The 15,492-nt window shown below is 43.0% G+C and overlaps 1 protein-coding gene across 1 annotated transcript in view; it reads right to left on the reverse strand.

Moving 5' to 3' along the window:
* Window positions 1-461: 461 nt before the first annotated feature.
* Window positions 462-15,492, reverse strand: part of calcr (calcitonin receptor) — a 70,053-nt gene continuing 55,022 nt past the window's right edge. Inside the window, exons 18-22 of the mRNA XM_032581575.1 lie at window positions 14,903-14,963; window positions 14,659-14,725; window positions 14,346-14,564; window positions 13,241-13,282; window positions 462-4,274 (exon numbers count right to left, since the gene is read on the reverse strand). Coding sequence (XP_032437466.1) covers window positions 4,053-4,274; window positions 13,241-13,282; window positions 14,346-14,564; window positions 14,659-14,725; window positions 14,903-14,963 — 611 coding nt within the window. The 3' untranslated portion in view covers window positions 462-4,052. The remainder of the gene's footprint in view (window positions 4,275-13,240; window positions 13,283-14,345; window positions 14,565-14,658; window positions 14,726-14,902; window positions 14,964-15,492) is intronic.

Genomic DNA, 15,492 nt, shown 5'->3' on the forward strand with positions numbered 1-15,492 from the left:
TAAGTAGATTAAATAAACAAGTTTCAAATAATTTTCATTAAGGGAAACCTATCCAAACCAAACTGGGTCCTTTGTAAACATGTTGTTGCCCAGATTCTTAAATCACACACTGAACTAAAGTGCAGAGTCAAGAAATTACTTTCACTAGAAAGGGCCACACCAAAACAAAGTAAGTTTAAATGTGTCATGAAGAAAGACATCTAGATAAAGAATTGAGTTAGATGTGGTAATGCGTCATCTACTGGGAATTGTTGATGGAGGCTTGGAAGGAGGAGACCGACTTTGAGGGTCCTGTTTCAGCGAACTGACTTCTGCAAAATATCCCGTGGCCAATTAAATTCCATTTTACATCTGCCATAAAACTAACAGGAACCTTTTCAGAAGAACATCAACACAGTCAAAGGTGGTGGTGCTAGTGACTGGAGCTGAACGTGGATGAACTAGATAAAAGACCATAACCATACAGTGAAGAGGAGGATGAGTTTAATAATAAAATAGAACATGTACATTTTTAGGATGTGACATTTTTTGTAAAACCATTCTATCAATGATTGTCACTCTTCTTTTCCTATTGGCAAAGGGCTGATAAAAAAAAAGAAACTCATAGACATACATTACTAACATTTTTTTTTAATGATTTCCAAAGAAGCCTGGCTTTCTTTTACTCATTTAATGTGGTCTTGCGTAATAGCCCTCTGGGATTTTTGAAGATTGTTTTAAATTTAAAATTTTTGTCAACTTTTAGTGACCATGTAAATCACTCTCTTCATCATTTCCAATAGCACTCGTAGACCCATCCAAAGAAGTTGACCTATGATCAGGCAGTTCTGATTATGAAGCAAGAAAAAAAAAATCCTTCGGCAGCTTTGTGGTCTGACAGTGTTATGTTGCAATTGCCGCGAGTCCATGCTTGTCAATTCTTGCCATTGACATACAAGAGAGAGATGGGAGTTTAGTACATAGCAGTGATGCTTGAAGAGAACCAAATTGAGAACAGCACTTTGTTGTGAAGGGATGGCCAATGACCAAATACTTCTGGTATAAGATGTCATATTAAATATTAAGGAGTAGTTTTCGGACAAGTGGCGGCCTTTGTTCTGTCCTTTAGAATGGGAGAAGTCTTATACTTACCACTCTACATTGATGCTGCTGAGTGTCTTCTAAGGTTTAATGAGTTGATTTCTATTAATGAGGGGTCACATTGCTGTCGTGATTTGTGTTTTTCAAACAGCTAGAGGCGGTCTAAAGAAGAGTTCGTCAAGGTGTCAAAGTGAATAGCTGCTGAAAGAGGTGTATGACCTGCCTTTAAAGGTGGAGACCATGGAGATGCCGCTAGGCAGTGAAACTAATAAACAGATAGTTGAAAAGACAACTGAGCAGGCCATAAGTTCCTTATGGGGGTTTCATTATAAGTGAACCACCCTGAGACTGAACTATAAGAGAAAACCTAAACCTAACCCTTCACCCTTTGAGCATCAAAACCATCATGCTGAATAACTCAGCAAAGGTCTTGGAGGACATCAGGAAGGTGACCACCCTCTTTGAGGACTGCTAAGTGAATGTCTCTGGAGACAGGAATCGAAGGTGCAAGAGAAGGACAAAGAGGAACCATCTTGAAAGGTTAAGCATGTATCACATGCAGACTGATTGGCTGGTATTGATCATTACTACCAATAGTCATATAAGGCTGGATTGAGGAATAGTTTGAGGTGCTGCTCATGCCAGATCCAACAACAGGCACATAGCAGAATAGCAATAGAAACCGGCGTCAACCATATCATTAAGACCCAAGATGCAGGAAAGGCCTACTTACCTTTCCTGCCGAGGCGGTCCAGCACTTAATGTGAGGTGTAAGACGGAAACAGGCAAAACATGCACCAAATTCAGTAATACAATGGCTGAAGAGGTACTTAGAAGCATATTTGCCGAGTTTGGGTCCAGCAGTCAAAGTGTGAGGCACCGTCAGAATGAGAGGGTTAAGATTCCAGCTCTGGACTGGCAGACGAATGATAAAAAGTGATTTACTTTTCAAATTTAGCTGTAGGCTAACTTTGGGAGCAATTCTACACATTGGATACAGACATTTTTTTGAAAACACAAACCTGCCTTACAGTGTGTATTTTTTTTTTAAAAGAATATAAAGAGGAGCAGCAGCCTTATCGGCTATTTCTAGAAAATAATTGATTTTAACCTGAAGCGCTCAAGCAGGTGATGCTAATATAAAGCAGCAAGTTTCTATTTGAGAGCCAGAAGAATTTATGATTACAAAAGCAGCTGGAAATGTTGGCTGTTGACTGTATTACTGATAAACATAAATAGTTTTTTCTGCCTGTGTTTAAATGTGTCTGTAGCTTTGATCTTTAAGCGCTACTTTAAGGATTATAAGTAACTTCATGAGAACGACATAATTTTAACAAAAGTTTTTGTTGATACATTTCCAGTCAGAGGTACGCATACGTAATGATTTAATTTGGGGTTTTTAATGATGCAACAGAACCACTTTGTTCACTGTGATTAAGAATAGCCATGGGTAACTTGCATAGGGGCATTTAAGCAAATATTTTTGGGGGGGTGTGCATTCGTTTGAGCCTTCTGGTGTAATTCTGGCCCTCTGTGGGTGAGAGCAAATCGCCAATAAATCCAAACTTGTGCACACAAGTCCTATTTTTAGAAGCCATTGCTGCTGAATCATTTCATCCTGACACAAAAGTGGCTCAAATGAATCATCGAAAGCCCAAAATTAAAACATTAATGTTCACAATGATTAGAACAATTAGCCAAAACCGTTTAAATTAAGAGAGTAGAGAAAACAAGGAAAGAATAAGTTAATAAATTGTGTTTGTGCCCTCGTGTAAAAGTTGGTTCTCTTCGGTGTAACACTCAGATTTGCGCCCATATTGAATCTTTTTTGTCACCCCTGGTCAGTCACACAGAAGGTTATGAAATGAATCCCTACATGTACGCACAGAGGCCAGAGAAATGCACTGCTACGATGGCCGAGGACGAACCGCAGAGAGGTTCGAGAAGGAGTGACGATAAAACTTTTATCAGGACTCCGGGCAAAGCTGATGCCGCACTCCAATTAGCTCAGCAAAAGGAGCTCCTGTGACTGATAAACCCTTTATATCGTTCTCTTTTTTTTTGTATTTTATTTTTCTGTCTACAATATGCATTTTACCTCTCAGCCCTGTGATATTCGGCATCGGCACAGATACAGCAACTTCGAAACAACAAAGCCGTCAGGAATGCAGCATCACGGGACACACAGGTAGCACAGAGTTAGGAATTAACAAGTAAAACGCAACCAGAAACTGAAGCATAAAGTCATTTTAAAACAGTGAAACAACTTTTGTCAAAGGAAACAAATTTAACATACATATATGTACATAATAATTCCAGAACTGTAAGCATAAAATAGGGTCTAGAAATGTTACCTCTTCCATGTCATATTAACTTAATGTGTGTGAGGGGTGTTTAACCTCTGCTTCTGTCTTCATAGCTGTGGTGAACAAACAGTACCCTTTGGTATAGGAATGATGTGGTCCTCAGCTTGATAGTAATAATAATAATCATAGTGATGGTTTTCACCACTCCAATGTTGTTTGTCAAAGTCATAAAGAGTTAGAACTGCTACCCACTTAAGTGTCACATTTAGTACTGTCATCAAGAACAGAAAGCACCACAGTTGCAGTAATTTGATTTCCTCTCTGTCTCTGTGAGCCGACCCACACACAGAATAGCAGCTTTAGAAAGTCAGCAGACATCATGAACAGCTCTCCCCTCGTGCCGCAAGTTCTCGACATCAATGTTCTCAAAAAAAAAAAAAAAGGAGCTGCAGCAGCAACGTAAGAATAAAGTGTAAATAAAATGCTTCAGTCTCGTAGCTAATCTTCTCTCCTGGTGAGCGCTCTGTCTCAGACCCGTATATTCACCCCGTGCCGGACAAATTAGCCTCTGAGATTTATTCGCTGAGATGAGGCTGCTAGAACAGAATCGTTTTCTTTTTTCTGACTTGGTGTGTGTCTGCCGTTACGCTCCGATTAAAGAGTAGTCTAAGCGTACGTGTCTCCTGATTTCAAAGCCACCAGCTCCGAGTCCTTTGTGTGGCAGCCGTTCAGATGCTCGGCGTTGCACTCGTGGTGGTACATGAAGGCCGGCACCTCGGTGATGGAGGTGGCCGTGTAGGACGTAGAGCGCATTGAGCAGTGGTCCTTCCGTCGCTGACCCCACTGGGTTTTGTACTGCATCCACTGTCTCTTCAGAGCTGCCTGCACCTGAAGTATACAGAAACAGACACACAAAAAATGTAAAAAATGCACAGGTCTTATTAGAATAAAAAAAAAAAAGAAAACATTTGTCTCAAATTCAACATCTTTCATTTCATTCCTCCCGTCTGCTCTACTAATGACTCCACCAGACATTTAGATTTACATCATGTGGTTTCAGTGTGGGGTTAGAGGGCAGACACCACATAACCAACATTATGTGAGAATATTAATCAAACTGACACTGATCGTAACTGATGCAGAGCCTTGCAAACATATTCGGACCACGTTTTTACACTTTTGTCACGTTACAACCACAGACTTCAATGTATTTTGTTGGGGTTTTATGAGACTAACAGATTGTGTGATTCTGAAGGGGAAGGGAACGAATAAATGTTTTCTAGATATTTTTCTGGCTAGTAAGAATCTAAAAAAGCACAGTGTGCATTTGTGTTCAACTACCCTGAGTCAAAGCTTAAAAAGATAAATAACTTTAGCTGCATTTTGATCTGTAATTCTATTGAATGTTTCTACTCTTTCTGCACATCTACACACTGAAAATTGTCATAAGAATTCACATAACAGTTAATGTTCACCAGATTGGATGCATAGGTTCTGGTAACAGTAATTTTTAAGACTTTATGTAGATTCTCGTTTGGATTTATAACAGGGTTTTGACTGGGCCATTTTAATTCATAATTATGCTGAGCTGTAAACTATTTCTTTGTAGCTTCAGATGGATCTTTAGGGTGTCTGTCCTGTTGAAAGGACTTGTGACTAGGTTTTGCTTGGGGACAAATCAGCTTATAACAGTAGGAGTGCAATCTTTAATCCAGGCATTTTTACCATTAGTGGCATAACAAATTTGTTCCTATAACAAATACAATCTAGAAGGTATGAGCAAAAGAGCTTCCAGATTTTTGCCTAACATTTTTTAGTCGGATAAAATAACAGAGTGTAGATCTTTCCACATCGACATGTTTTGCAGCCATTTCGGTGTCAGAGAGGAACTTGAAAAATTAGTTCATTAACGGAGTCTTACTGTGAGCATCTGACACAGAAAACACTTTAATAAGCAAATGAATCAAATCTATTTTGTAGCATCTCAAAATCCATTACTACCCTGATGACTTACTGGAAGTAATCCCTGAAAACCGCTCTCTTTTGTCTTTCGTCAGTCACGCTGTTATATAAAGAAACATAATTATCTTGCAAATACAAAATTCAGCAGGGATGGTGGCTGACAAGTGTCAGAGGCTTTGCTACGTAGATGGACTGACAAAGACAGGGAATGATTCTTGTGGATTCACTATGATGTAGTTTGTTGGAAAATTGCTGCAGCCATTAAAATACTTAAGGAGGCGACAAGTTATTTCAACCTAATTAGTGCACTGAGCAGCTTCTGACGCATTAAAAAATATTACGGACTCAACTTTTTTCACCTACTATTTGCTCTGTCTCAGCATCTCATTCACAAAGCAAACAGCACTAATGGCAAGCCCACTCAGCCATTGTTCACTTCAGGTGTTAACAATGTCTACTGTTTTGCATCAGATTTAAGTTGCCTTTCCTCACAAATTAAATATGAACATCAGCAGAGGATGCAGAAGGTGCAATGGTGAGCGAGAGAGAGAGAAATGGTGACTTACATCAAGGTCAAAGGCTCTCTGCAAAACTGCAATAACAATATCTCACTGTGTCAGAAAGGAAAGTTAAGAATGACATTTCTGAGTCATAAAGCATATGGCCAAAATTGAGAAAAAATAAAATATTTTACCAACATTCCTTATTTCCACTTAGTGGTGTTTGCTGCCCAATCCTTCCCTGTTACAGAGAACAGGAAATTGGGTCAGACTGTACACACGGTTTGTGTGAGGTGAGGATTCAGGATTCAGTTTGGGCTGAAACAAATCTGAGCCTTAGAGAGCGCCACGCAGACCCCGGAGGATTTAAAAGAGATGACAAAACTGGGTGGCTTGACCTAAACAGATTTTTGCAAAGTGACAGAGGCAGAGAGGATGAAGTGACCATTAGCCTTAAAATGAAAGAAATTTTCAGGCTACATCCGTGACTCACAGTCCAGTGATCCTTACTTTAAAGCATTTGCAGTAACACAGATTTTAGCCTCTAGACAGGCATGGCGGAAACTTTGCTTTTAAATTGAAATTCTAGATAAAAGGAATCAGCGATTCATTTTATAAACACTTATGTAATAGCCTCGGCATTCTGGCTTCGACATGAACAGAGTTGACCCGCTGTTTCAGGTCCACTGTGCTTACTGTAGTTCTTCTCCTTTTAAACAGTAGATGTCTCTGCAGAGAAAATCTGGCTGCGTTCAACAAGTGGTAGCAAAATTTTAAAAAAGCATCTGGAGAAGGTAAATTCTTATATTTAAAGTTTAGCAATCCAAGTGATACTTTTAGTTATTTCAAGTTTATATAACAATTTGCTGTGAATATTCACTCTTTCTTCCACGCTTTTGTTGAAGGCTTCTTTTAGACTGTTTGCTACTTGCTGACAGGGTCTGTGCTGCAGTAATGAGAGGCAGTTTGTAGGGGCAGCGGTGAGAAAGTGAGACGAACATTACACCTCTGAGTTGGAAGTAGAGATGATTGCAGAGACGAGTTGGTGAGAAGATGTGAAGTGAGAGGCAGCAAAGGCAGAATGAATGATAGTTCAGTAAATGCACATTGTCATGTTAATGTGATGTAGATGATTGCCTCGTGATTTCTTTTAATTAAGGCAAATGAAAGGCAGGTCTTATCTTTGAAACCACTTCACAAAATCATTTAGTGAAAATGTTGGGGGTTTTTTCCTGGGTGTACATAATTACCTCATGAATTACTGACTTTTTCAACCTTTAAGACAGCCAATCAAAAGTTTAAAAAAAAATAAACATACATTCATTTAATATTATTTGCTCTGTACCAGTATTATAATTATAGTGTTATGGAGTGAAAGAAATATGGCTCTTTTTATGAGTAATGATGTTTTCTGCTACTGTACTATAGTATTTTTTTTTACAGTTCTTGGTATATTTTTTCTACCAGAACAATGTTATTTTGCTTCAAAAGTATCACACATCAACTTGGAGGAGCACTTATCAGTTCTCACTGGCAAAGCCCGCAGGGCTGCACTGTTACAGTGGAAAAGATAAGTCTCTTTATAAAAACCTGCTTAATGAAAGACATCTGTGCAGATATGTCATTCATGCTCATGTCATGTCTTGTGAGGACATGTTCACACTAATTAGACTCCATACTGGAGTGCGATCACACCAAAAGCTCAGTGTAAACCAGTTTGTTCAGAGCAGCACACTAATACTGGTGTGAGTCCTGTGGGTAGTACATTATTGCAGAGCGATGTAATGATATTAATGAAGCTGCTTTTGTCGTAATGAGACAAAAGAGCAGCTGAGGCTTAAAGCTTCCATGTAGGACATCTTGGTTGATGACACAAACACAACTTGGAAGCTGTTTGTCTTGCTGCCTTCGCGTCACAATGGAGCCATTGATGGAACAAGGCAGGTCTGTGCGGTTTGGCCTTGAAATCAAAAAAAGTGAATTGAGCCCAGCCCCTGAAACCCTTGTCCTGATTAAGGGACCATGAATTGGTCATTATGTGGGTGAAGGAAAACAAACCTCGCTCGTTCCCCTGTGACAGGTTGTGCGCTTGCCCTTTAAACACATGCACCACACATTGTTTTCATTCAGAGAATCGTTTACATAGTTTCGGATGGTTCTCCTGGCTGCTCGTGTAGGAGTTAATAGCTGACCTGTTTTACAAAATAAAGGCAGAAACCCTAACTCCACAGTAGGATGATTTTTGTCATTTGTGCCAACATCTGCTTGTTGTGTGTTCGACTGTTTTGGCCTTTCTTTTTATGAACTCAAGCCTGGAGCTTGAGTTCATAAAACAATATGTCATCGTCTAACTGAGGGACGGACTGTCAACAGGACTAGGTTTTTACTCCACAAAATATACACAGAAACGGCCGACCTCAGCTTACATTACTTTGCTGAGCTGTTCCTTCCCCATGAACTTTTTCATATTTTGTCATCTTACAACCACAAAATTCACAGCATCGTTGTGAAACAGAACAAAACAGGAACTTTTTGTTTAACTAACAGAAATCAGAACATTTGTTGAGCATGACTATATGCCAACAATATGCCAATATTTATATTTGATCAATTAGAATTTAAAAGTTTGTTTATTTTAGTATCTTAATTCATTAAATGAAACAGCATGGATTACATTAATTACACACAGACTGTTAATTATGATGGTTTTTCACATGCAGCTAATGGAAACATGCTTAATAATAGAACATTACATCAGACCAGTAAAAAAACGCTTTTTAATACAGAAATGCATATTTAATGTAAAGTATGTTTAATACCTGTAATAATAATAATTTATTTCAAAAGTGCTTCTGCATGAAACAGATAGGAAAATGAAACATCCATTTTTTTCTCCTACATCACAATTAAATACTGCTCTGTTTTGTGAAAAAAAAAATAAAATCATTGAAGTTACTGACTATTCCATGAAAAGATGAAAACAATTTTTCCGAGGTGCAAATTCTTTAGCGAGCTGCTTGTACATCAACATCTTACTGAAAAGCAAGTTTTCAAATTACACCGTTTTGCTCCGCCAAAATCTTACACAGATGGTTGAGTTTAACTGTCTGCTCTTTGTACGCAGTTTAAGCTGCAATGCACCAGAACAAGGTGATAAAAACCTTCAATTCGAGCTTCTTGAACACATGGAGCTCAAAAGCGTCTTTCACTCATTCAAGCTGGAGAGCCAAGAAGTCTCCACAAGCTCATTAACCTCGTAAGCAAATGTTCATAAGAGATCTAAATCACTGGTTGGGGGAAGTGTTTGAATCCAGCTAAGGCTGTTTGTCTCTCAGCTGCCGACAGATTTAAAAAGGCTGACATGGGGATGTGAAAGGAAAGTTAATTTCCAGTTAAGCTCGGCATCCCAAACAGTCATTATATGCCTAGTTTGACTCGTCACTTGATGTGACCTTTCCGCATTAACCGCCTTCAGATTGCGTTTTTAAGGGACAAGCACCAAAATGAATTTAAAATCTAGTACAAACAAAACTTTGACCTTGTATTTAGTGTCCATGTTTCACGTGGATATATCTGCTCTTGACATGCTGTCAAGAGCAGATATATGTAGAAGAGATACAACCTAAAAATAAAATCCAAACATGTCTTAGCTGATGATGCCAGATGTCCCAAAATAATGCCTCAAGCAGTGAGCAGCTTTGTGGCTGTGTCATGAAGTGCGGGTGGTGAGAGTGGTGAGGCAGATGCAGCGGACCCAGGTTAGATGAATTATGATGATTTAATAATAAATAAGTCCAGTAACACGGCAGCTTGCACAGAGACACACCGACGACGAACGGACTAGACATTGACGTAACATTGACGAGGACCCGAAGAGGAACAAGGAACACAGGTGGAGTTAAATACACTGGAGGGTAATCACAGAAACGAGACACACCTGGGAACAATCAAGGGGAGGACAGGACAACGAAGAGACTAAGGACACAGAAAACTCTAAATAAACACAGAAAAACACAGATCCTGACAGTACCCCCCCCTCAAGGGCGGCTACCAGACGCCCCAAAAAAAACAACACAACAAGGGTGGGCGGAAACACAAGAAGGGCCAAGAGTCCATAAACAAACAAAAAACTACCCACAGGGTGGGCGGAGGCAAAGGAGGCAGGAACCACGGAGGTGGTCCGGCGGTCGTCCGCGGCGGCGGGAACCACGGAGGCGGTCCGGCGGCCGTCCGCGGCGCTGGAGGCGGGAACCACGGAGGCGGTCCGGCGGCCGTCCGCGGCGCTGGAGGCGGGAACCACGGAGGCGGTCCGGCGGCCGTCCGCGGCGCTGGGGGCGGGAACCCCGGAGGCGGTCCGGCGGCCGTCCGCGGCGCTGGAGGCGGGAACCACGGAGGCGGTCCGGCGGCCGTCCGCGGCGCTGGAGGTGGCGATGAGTCCCGGGGGCCGCCCACAGACGGCGACGACGAGCCCCCCGAGGCAGGGTCTCTGGTGGAGCACAGGGGGTCTCGGTCGGAACGCTGGGGGTCTCGGTCGGAACGCAGGGAGTCTCGGTCTCGGGTGGAACGCCGGGAGTCTCGGTCTCGGGTGGAACGCTGGAGGTCAGGGTCTCAGGAGGAACGCAGGAGGTCAGGGTCTCAGGAGGAACGCAGGAGGTCAGGGTCTCAGGAGGAACGCAGGAGGTCAGGGTCTCAGGAGGAACGCAGGAGGTCAGGGTCTCAGGAGGAACGCAGGGGGTCTCGGTCTCGGGTGGAACGCAGGGAGTCTCGGTCTCGGGTGGAACGCAGGGAGTCTCGGTCTCGGGTGGAACGCAGGGAGTCTCGGTCTCGGGTGGAACGCAGGGAGTCTCGGTCTCGGGTGGAACGCAGGGAGTCTCGGTCTCGGGTGGAACGCAGGGGGTCAGGGTCTCAGGAGGAACGCTGGAGGTCAGGGTCTCAGGAGGAACGCTGGAGGTCAGGGTCTCAGGAGGAACGCTGGAGGTCAGGGTCTCAGGAGGAACGCTGGAGGTCAGGGTCTCAGGAGGAACGCTGGAGGTCAGGGTCTCAGGAGGAACGCAGAGAGTCTGAGTCGGAACGCAGAGAGTCTCGGAAGGAACGCTGGGGGTCTGGGTCTCAGAAGGAACACTGGGAGTCTCGGAAGGTGCGCCGGCTGGAACGCCGGCTGATTCGGCCTCGGGTGCGCCGGCTGGAACGCCGGCTGATTCGGCCTCGGGTGCGCCGGCTGGAACGCCGGCTGATTCGGCCTCGGGTGCGCCGGCTGGAGGTGAGCCGGAGCGGAGCCTCGGGGCCGGCTGCGGGGGCGAGCCGGAGCGGAGCCTGGGAACCGGCCGCGGGGGCGAGCCGCAGCGAAGCCTGGGAACCGGCCGCGGGGGCGAGCCGCAGCGAAGCCTGGGAACCGGCCGCGGGGGCGAGCCGCAGCGAAGCCTTGGAACCGGCCGCGGGGGCGAGCCGCAGCGAAGCCTGGGAACCGGCCGCGGGGGCGAGCCGCAGCGAAGCCTTGGAACCGGCCGCGGGGGCGAGCCGCAGCGAAGCCTTGGAAACGGCCGCGGGGGCGAGCCGCAGCGAAGCCTTGGAAACGGCTGCGGAGGTGACAGCTCCGGAAGGCGACGAGGGGCCGGGTCCACCGGCGGCTCACGTCGCTGTCTCCGGGCTGACCGTGGAGGTGGCGGCTCCGGAAAGCGACGAGGGGCCGGGTCTGCCGGCGGCTCACGTCGCTGTCTCCCCCGGCGTGAGTAACGGCGGGGGCCGAATCCGGAGGGCTTTGGGGTGGGGACTGGTAGCATCTGGCGTTGGCTAATCGCCAGGGTGTAGTCCGACACCAGTCCCATCTCTTCCAGCAGCAGCGGAGATGGCAGGATCTCTACGTCCTTGTAGAGATCCCGCTGAGCCAACTCCAACTGCTGCTGGAACCATGCCTCCTGGTCGTGCTGGGCCATATGCTGCATTCTCACCGTTCGGTATGGTCGGGTCCTACTGTCATGAAGTGCGGGTGGTGAGAGTGGTGAGGCAGATGCAGCGGACCCAGGTTAGATGAATTATGATGATTTAATAATAAATAAGTCCAGTAACACGGCAGCTTGCACAGAGACACACCGACGACGAACGGACTAGACATTGACGTAACATTGACGAGGACCCGAAGAGGAACAAGGAACACAGGTGGAGTTAAATACACTGGAGGGTAATCACAGAAACGAGACACACCTGGGAACAATCAAGGGGAGGACAGGACAACGAAGAGACTAAGGACACAGAAAACTCTAAATAAACACAGAAAAACACAGATCCTGACAGGCTGAGCAGGTCTCAGGAGAACAGGTGGATGCTGACCTTTACAAAAGGGCAACTGCCCCATTCAGGACAGTCATGTCAAACATGGAACGGGATTACAAGAATTATAAAGGAACAGTCTAAAATGAGGTTAACCGATAACTAATTTATCTTCTAACCATATAGATACACCTAGACTTTAAAAAGTTGAATTTTTAGAACTACAGACATTATTTTTTTACAGCTTGAAGATCTTTGTTAAAGAGACATGGACAACTCACCCAAAGAGGGGTGAGTTTTCTCCAGCAATAAGGAATACTCTGACTCTGATGTTGCCCCTCCCTCACTGTTTCAGTGCCCTACTGTGACACATGGCTCTTGTTCATGTGAAAGATAATTGGATGTTTGGAAATTGTTAGTGTGAAAACTGAAGGGGCATTGTCCATTATTTTTACTATGGTAATGGGAGTCTGTGTGTGTGGGGGGGGTGGGTGGGTGCGTGTGTGTTTTTTAAGTAAAGTTAGGATGCCTGCTAAGCCTGTTGAATTTAATTATAAATTAATTCTTGCATGACTATGCTAAGATTTAATCACAGATTTTTGTCTAAATTTCTTGAACTAAATAAAGTATTTTCATAGATCATTCTCATAAGTATAGGTGAATATAGTATATATAGACAGCTGCTGGATGCTAAACCAAAAGATTGTCAGAATACTAGCCCATGTTCTCTCACTCTCAAAATAACATTAAAACAACGTGACAACATTATAATAAGGATAATACAAGAGGGTATATTAGTTTATCAACAGTAATAACTGTGTTTCTTTTTTGTTGTTCATTAAAACTTTTTTCCTTGACAATTTTCCCCTGTTTCTCTTGGTATTTATACACTGTTTCATCTCCCCGCAATTGTAAATATAGCTAGTGTATTTTTGTTTTTCCTTCCTGTGCATGGAGACTTTCCTTTTGTATCCAAATCTGCCTTTCTATCTCTAGAAAGGGTTCTCCTCCTGAACTTTCCCTGACATCCATCTCTATTTTTAGATGAAAATCATGGGAAAAGCACCGGTATTTACATACAAGTCTTTTTAATACAGTTTGTGTAAAATTGGGAGTGCTCCTTACCTCCCCATTGAAGAAGCAGAATATTGTTGCCACCAGCAAACCCTTAAAAAAACAAAAAAAAAAAATCATTAATTTCCATCCATCCATCTATCTATGATCAATAAGATTTGGTTAGCATGTTCAGGACTAAAAGGACCCACTAAGGATCGAGTCATGAACTACAAGCTGCTGGACAGCAATGTCACTCTCTACTGTTAAATTAATTTTTTGTTCCCGAAGAGGATATGTGTAAAAATGGACATTTTCAAGTTTATTTGAAATCTGCCAGTATTTGACCAGAGTCAGAAGGCTAAGCTAGTTGCTAACTGGTTAAATTAAACAACTCATTTAGGTTAAAACAACCAGAGAACTAGCTTGACAACAGGCCACTAATTCTATGCAGATCTCTCATTTATGGTAACTATGCACAGCTCTCAGTTAAACTATAACCGCACTGGAACCAGTTTAGTAAAGACCCCCTTCAGAGACAGTCTTATAGTAAGCTATCAAAGTCTGAGCTACCAGGTCATAGTAACAACAATTATTAAATTTGGTTTATTTACACAGCACTGTTTCACCACAAAGATTATCTGATGACACATTAGATGCAATTTATATCCAGAAATATATATTCAATTCAATTCATCCATATAGGGAGATTCAAAAATGTTGAGAAATGTGCTTAGAGAAGCTAAAAACACATAATGAACAAAACCCCCCAGGAATTTATATAAATCCTGTAAGAACCTCAAACCTGTTTGACACAAGTGTGTCTGACCCCAACAGGAGCAACACAAGTACTATCTGAAAAGTGAGCCAAAACCTTTTCTATTCAAAATGTCAACAACAAGAGGGGAGAGTTTTACTCTGAATGCATACTGAGGTTTGGGTTCCATTTTTTTTTAAAAAGTGTTATTTTAATATAACAAGCAAACTGCACTGCTTTAAATATATTCCCCTCATTGCTACCATAATATTTATATGACCTGCCTGAAATGGCGTCCACTCACAATGCATTACAGCAGCACTATCATCATTTGTAATAGTCTGCTCCTTTAACTCTGGGTTGATAAGACTACTTTATCTGGCACTTTGAGTTAGATTAATGCCGTATCTCGGCACCTACCTGATAATGCATGAGTATGTGCATGACATACTCGTAGACCTCACCGGCCAGACGGTTCTCCGGCCGCCAAGGAAATATGACAAACTGAATTCCGAGCAGGGGCACCAGGATCAGGGTGGCTCTCACCGCCTTCATGTACATGTTGGACTCTGCTCGGTGAGTGTCTCGCAACTTCGTCACCAGCACTCTTATGATATTCAGCAGGAAGAAGAGGTTAACCTAAGACAACGACGATTTTGTGTTCAAACAAATGTCACTCTGCGTCAAAAGCTGTGAATAACGACGAAGGTTTAAGTGGAAGCAGCAGACTTACAAGAAGGGCTGCCACTATGGGTCCGTGTACTGCGTAGAGCAGATGGGTCTCAACGCTCATCCAACAGCTACAGCGAGAAAAACATCTCAGTCAGAACTGTTCGCTGCCCAAGATACACACGAACACACACATTATGAAAACACATATGTGTACAGGCCGGCACGCTCTCACTCCGTCGCGCCCGACGCTACACATGTGTAAACCTCTCTGTTTATTTGCACAAGTTTTATGGAACATTACTCACTTGTCATCAAAATACTTTTTCCTCGCTACGGCGTGGATGGACACAGGCACCAGAGGAAAGCCTGGAAGGGGAAAAGACAACCATATGAGGCAGCGTTCATTCATCATCATGCATCCCTTAGCTGTGCTAAGCTTCTTTAGAATATATGGTGTTGCTTTATAAAATATCTCTGAAACATTTGCTTAGATACATCTTCCAATCCTAATTTTGTTTCATTGGTAACAAATGAAAAGCCACATGGAGTATTTTCAGTGACATTTCAGTCTAATTTGAAATTCTTCCAAAGGAGACTAGGCTCAGTTTTTTTTTTTTAAACTTCTTTTCTGGACACAAACACTAAAATCCTCGTGCCGTTTATTTTCACACACCAACCGCATTCTGCAACAGATCAACTGCAGATGGAGCTGTGCATGTGTTTCTTTAGCCACATGCACAAAATCATGCCGTATGCAAATCCCTTTAATTTGTTCACCTTTTGTTGCACTGAAACCACAAACTTTAATGTGTCCTATTGTAAGTCTGTAAATGTAGCTCATCATTGTGAAGTAGAAACAAATAGTTAGTGGTTATTGGTATTGGACTCATTTATG

Source organism: Xiphophorus hellerii, chromosome 13, assembly GCF_003331165.1.
Source record: "Xiphophorus hellerii strain 12219 chromosome 13, Xiphophorus_hellerii-4.1, whole genome shotgun sequence".
Classification (NCBI taxonomy): domain Eukaryota; kingdom Metazoa; phylum Chordata; class Actinopteri; order Cyprinodontiformes; family Poeciliidae; genus Xiphophorus; species Xiphophorus hellerii.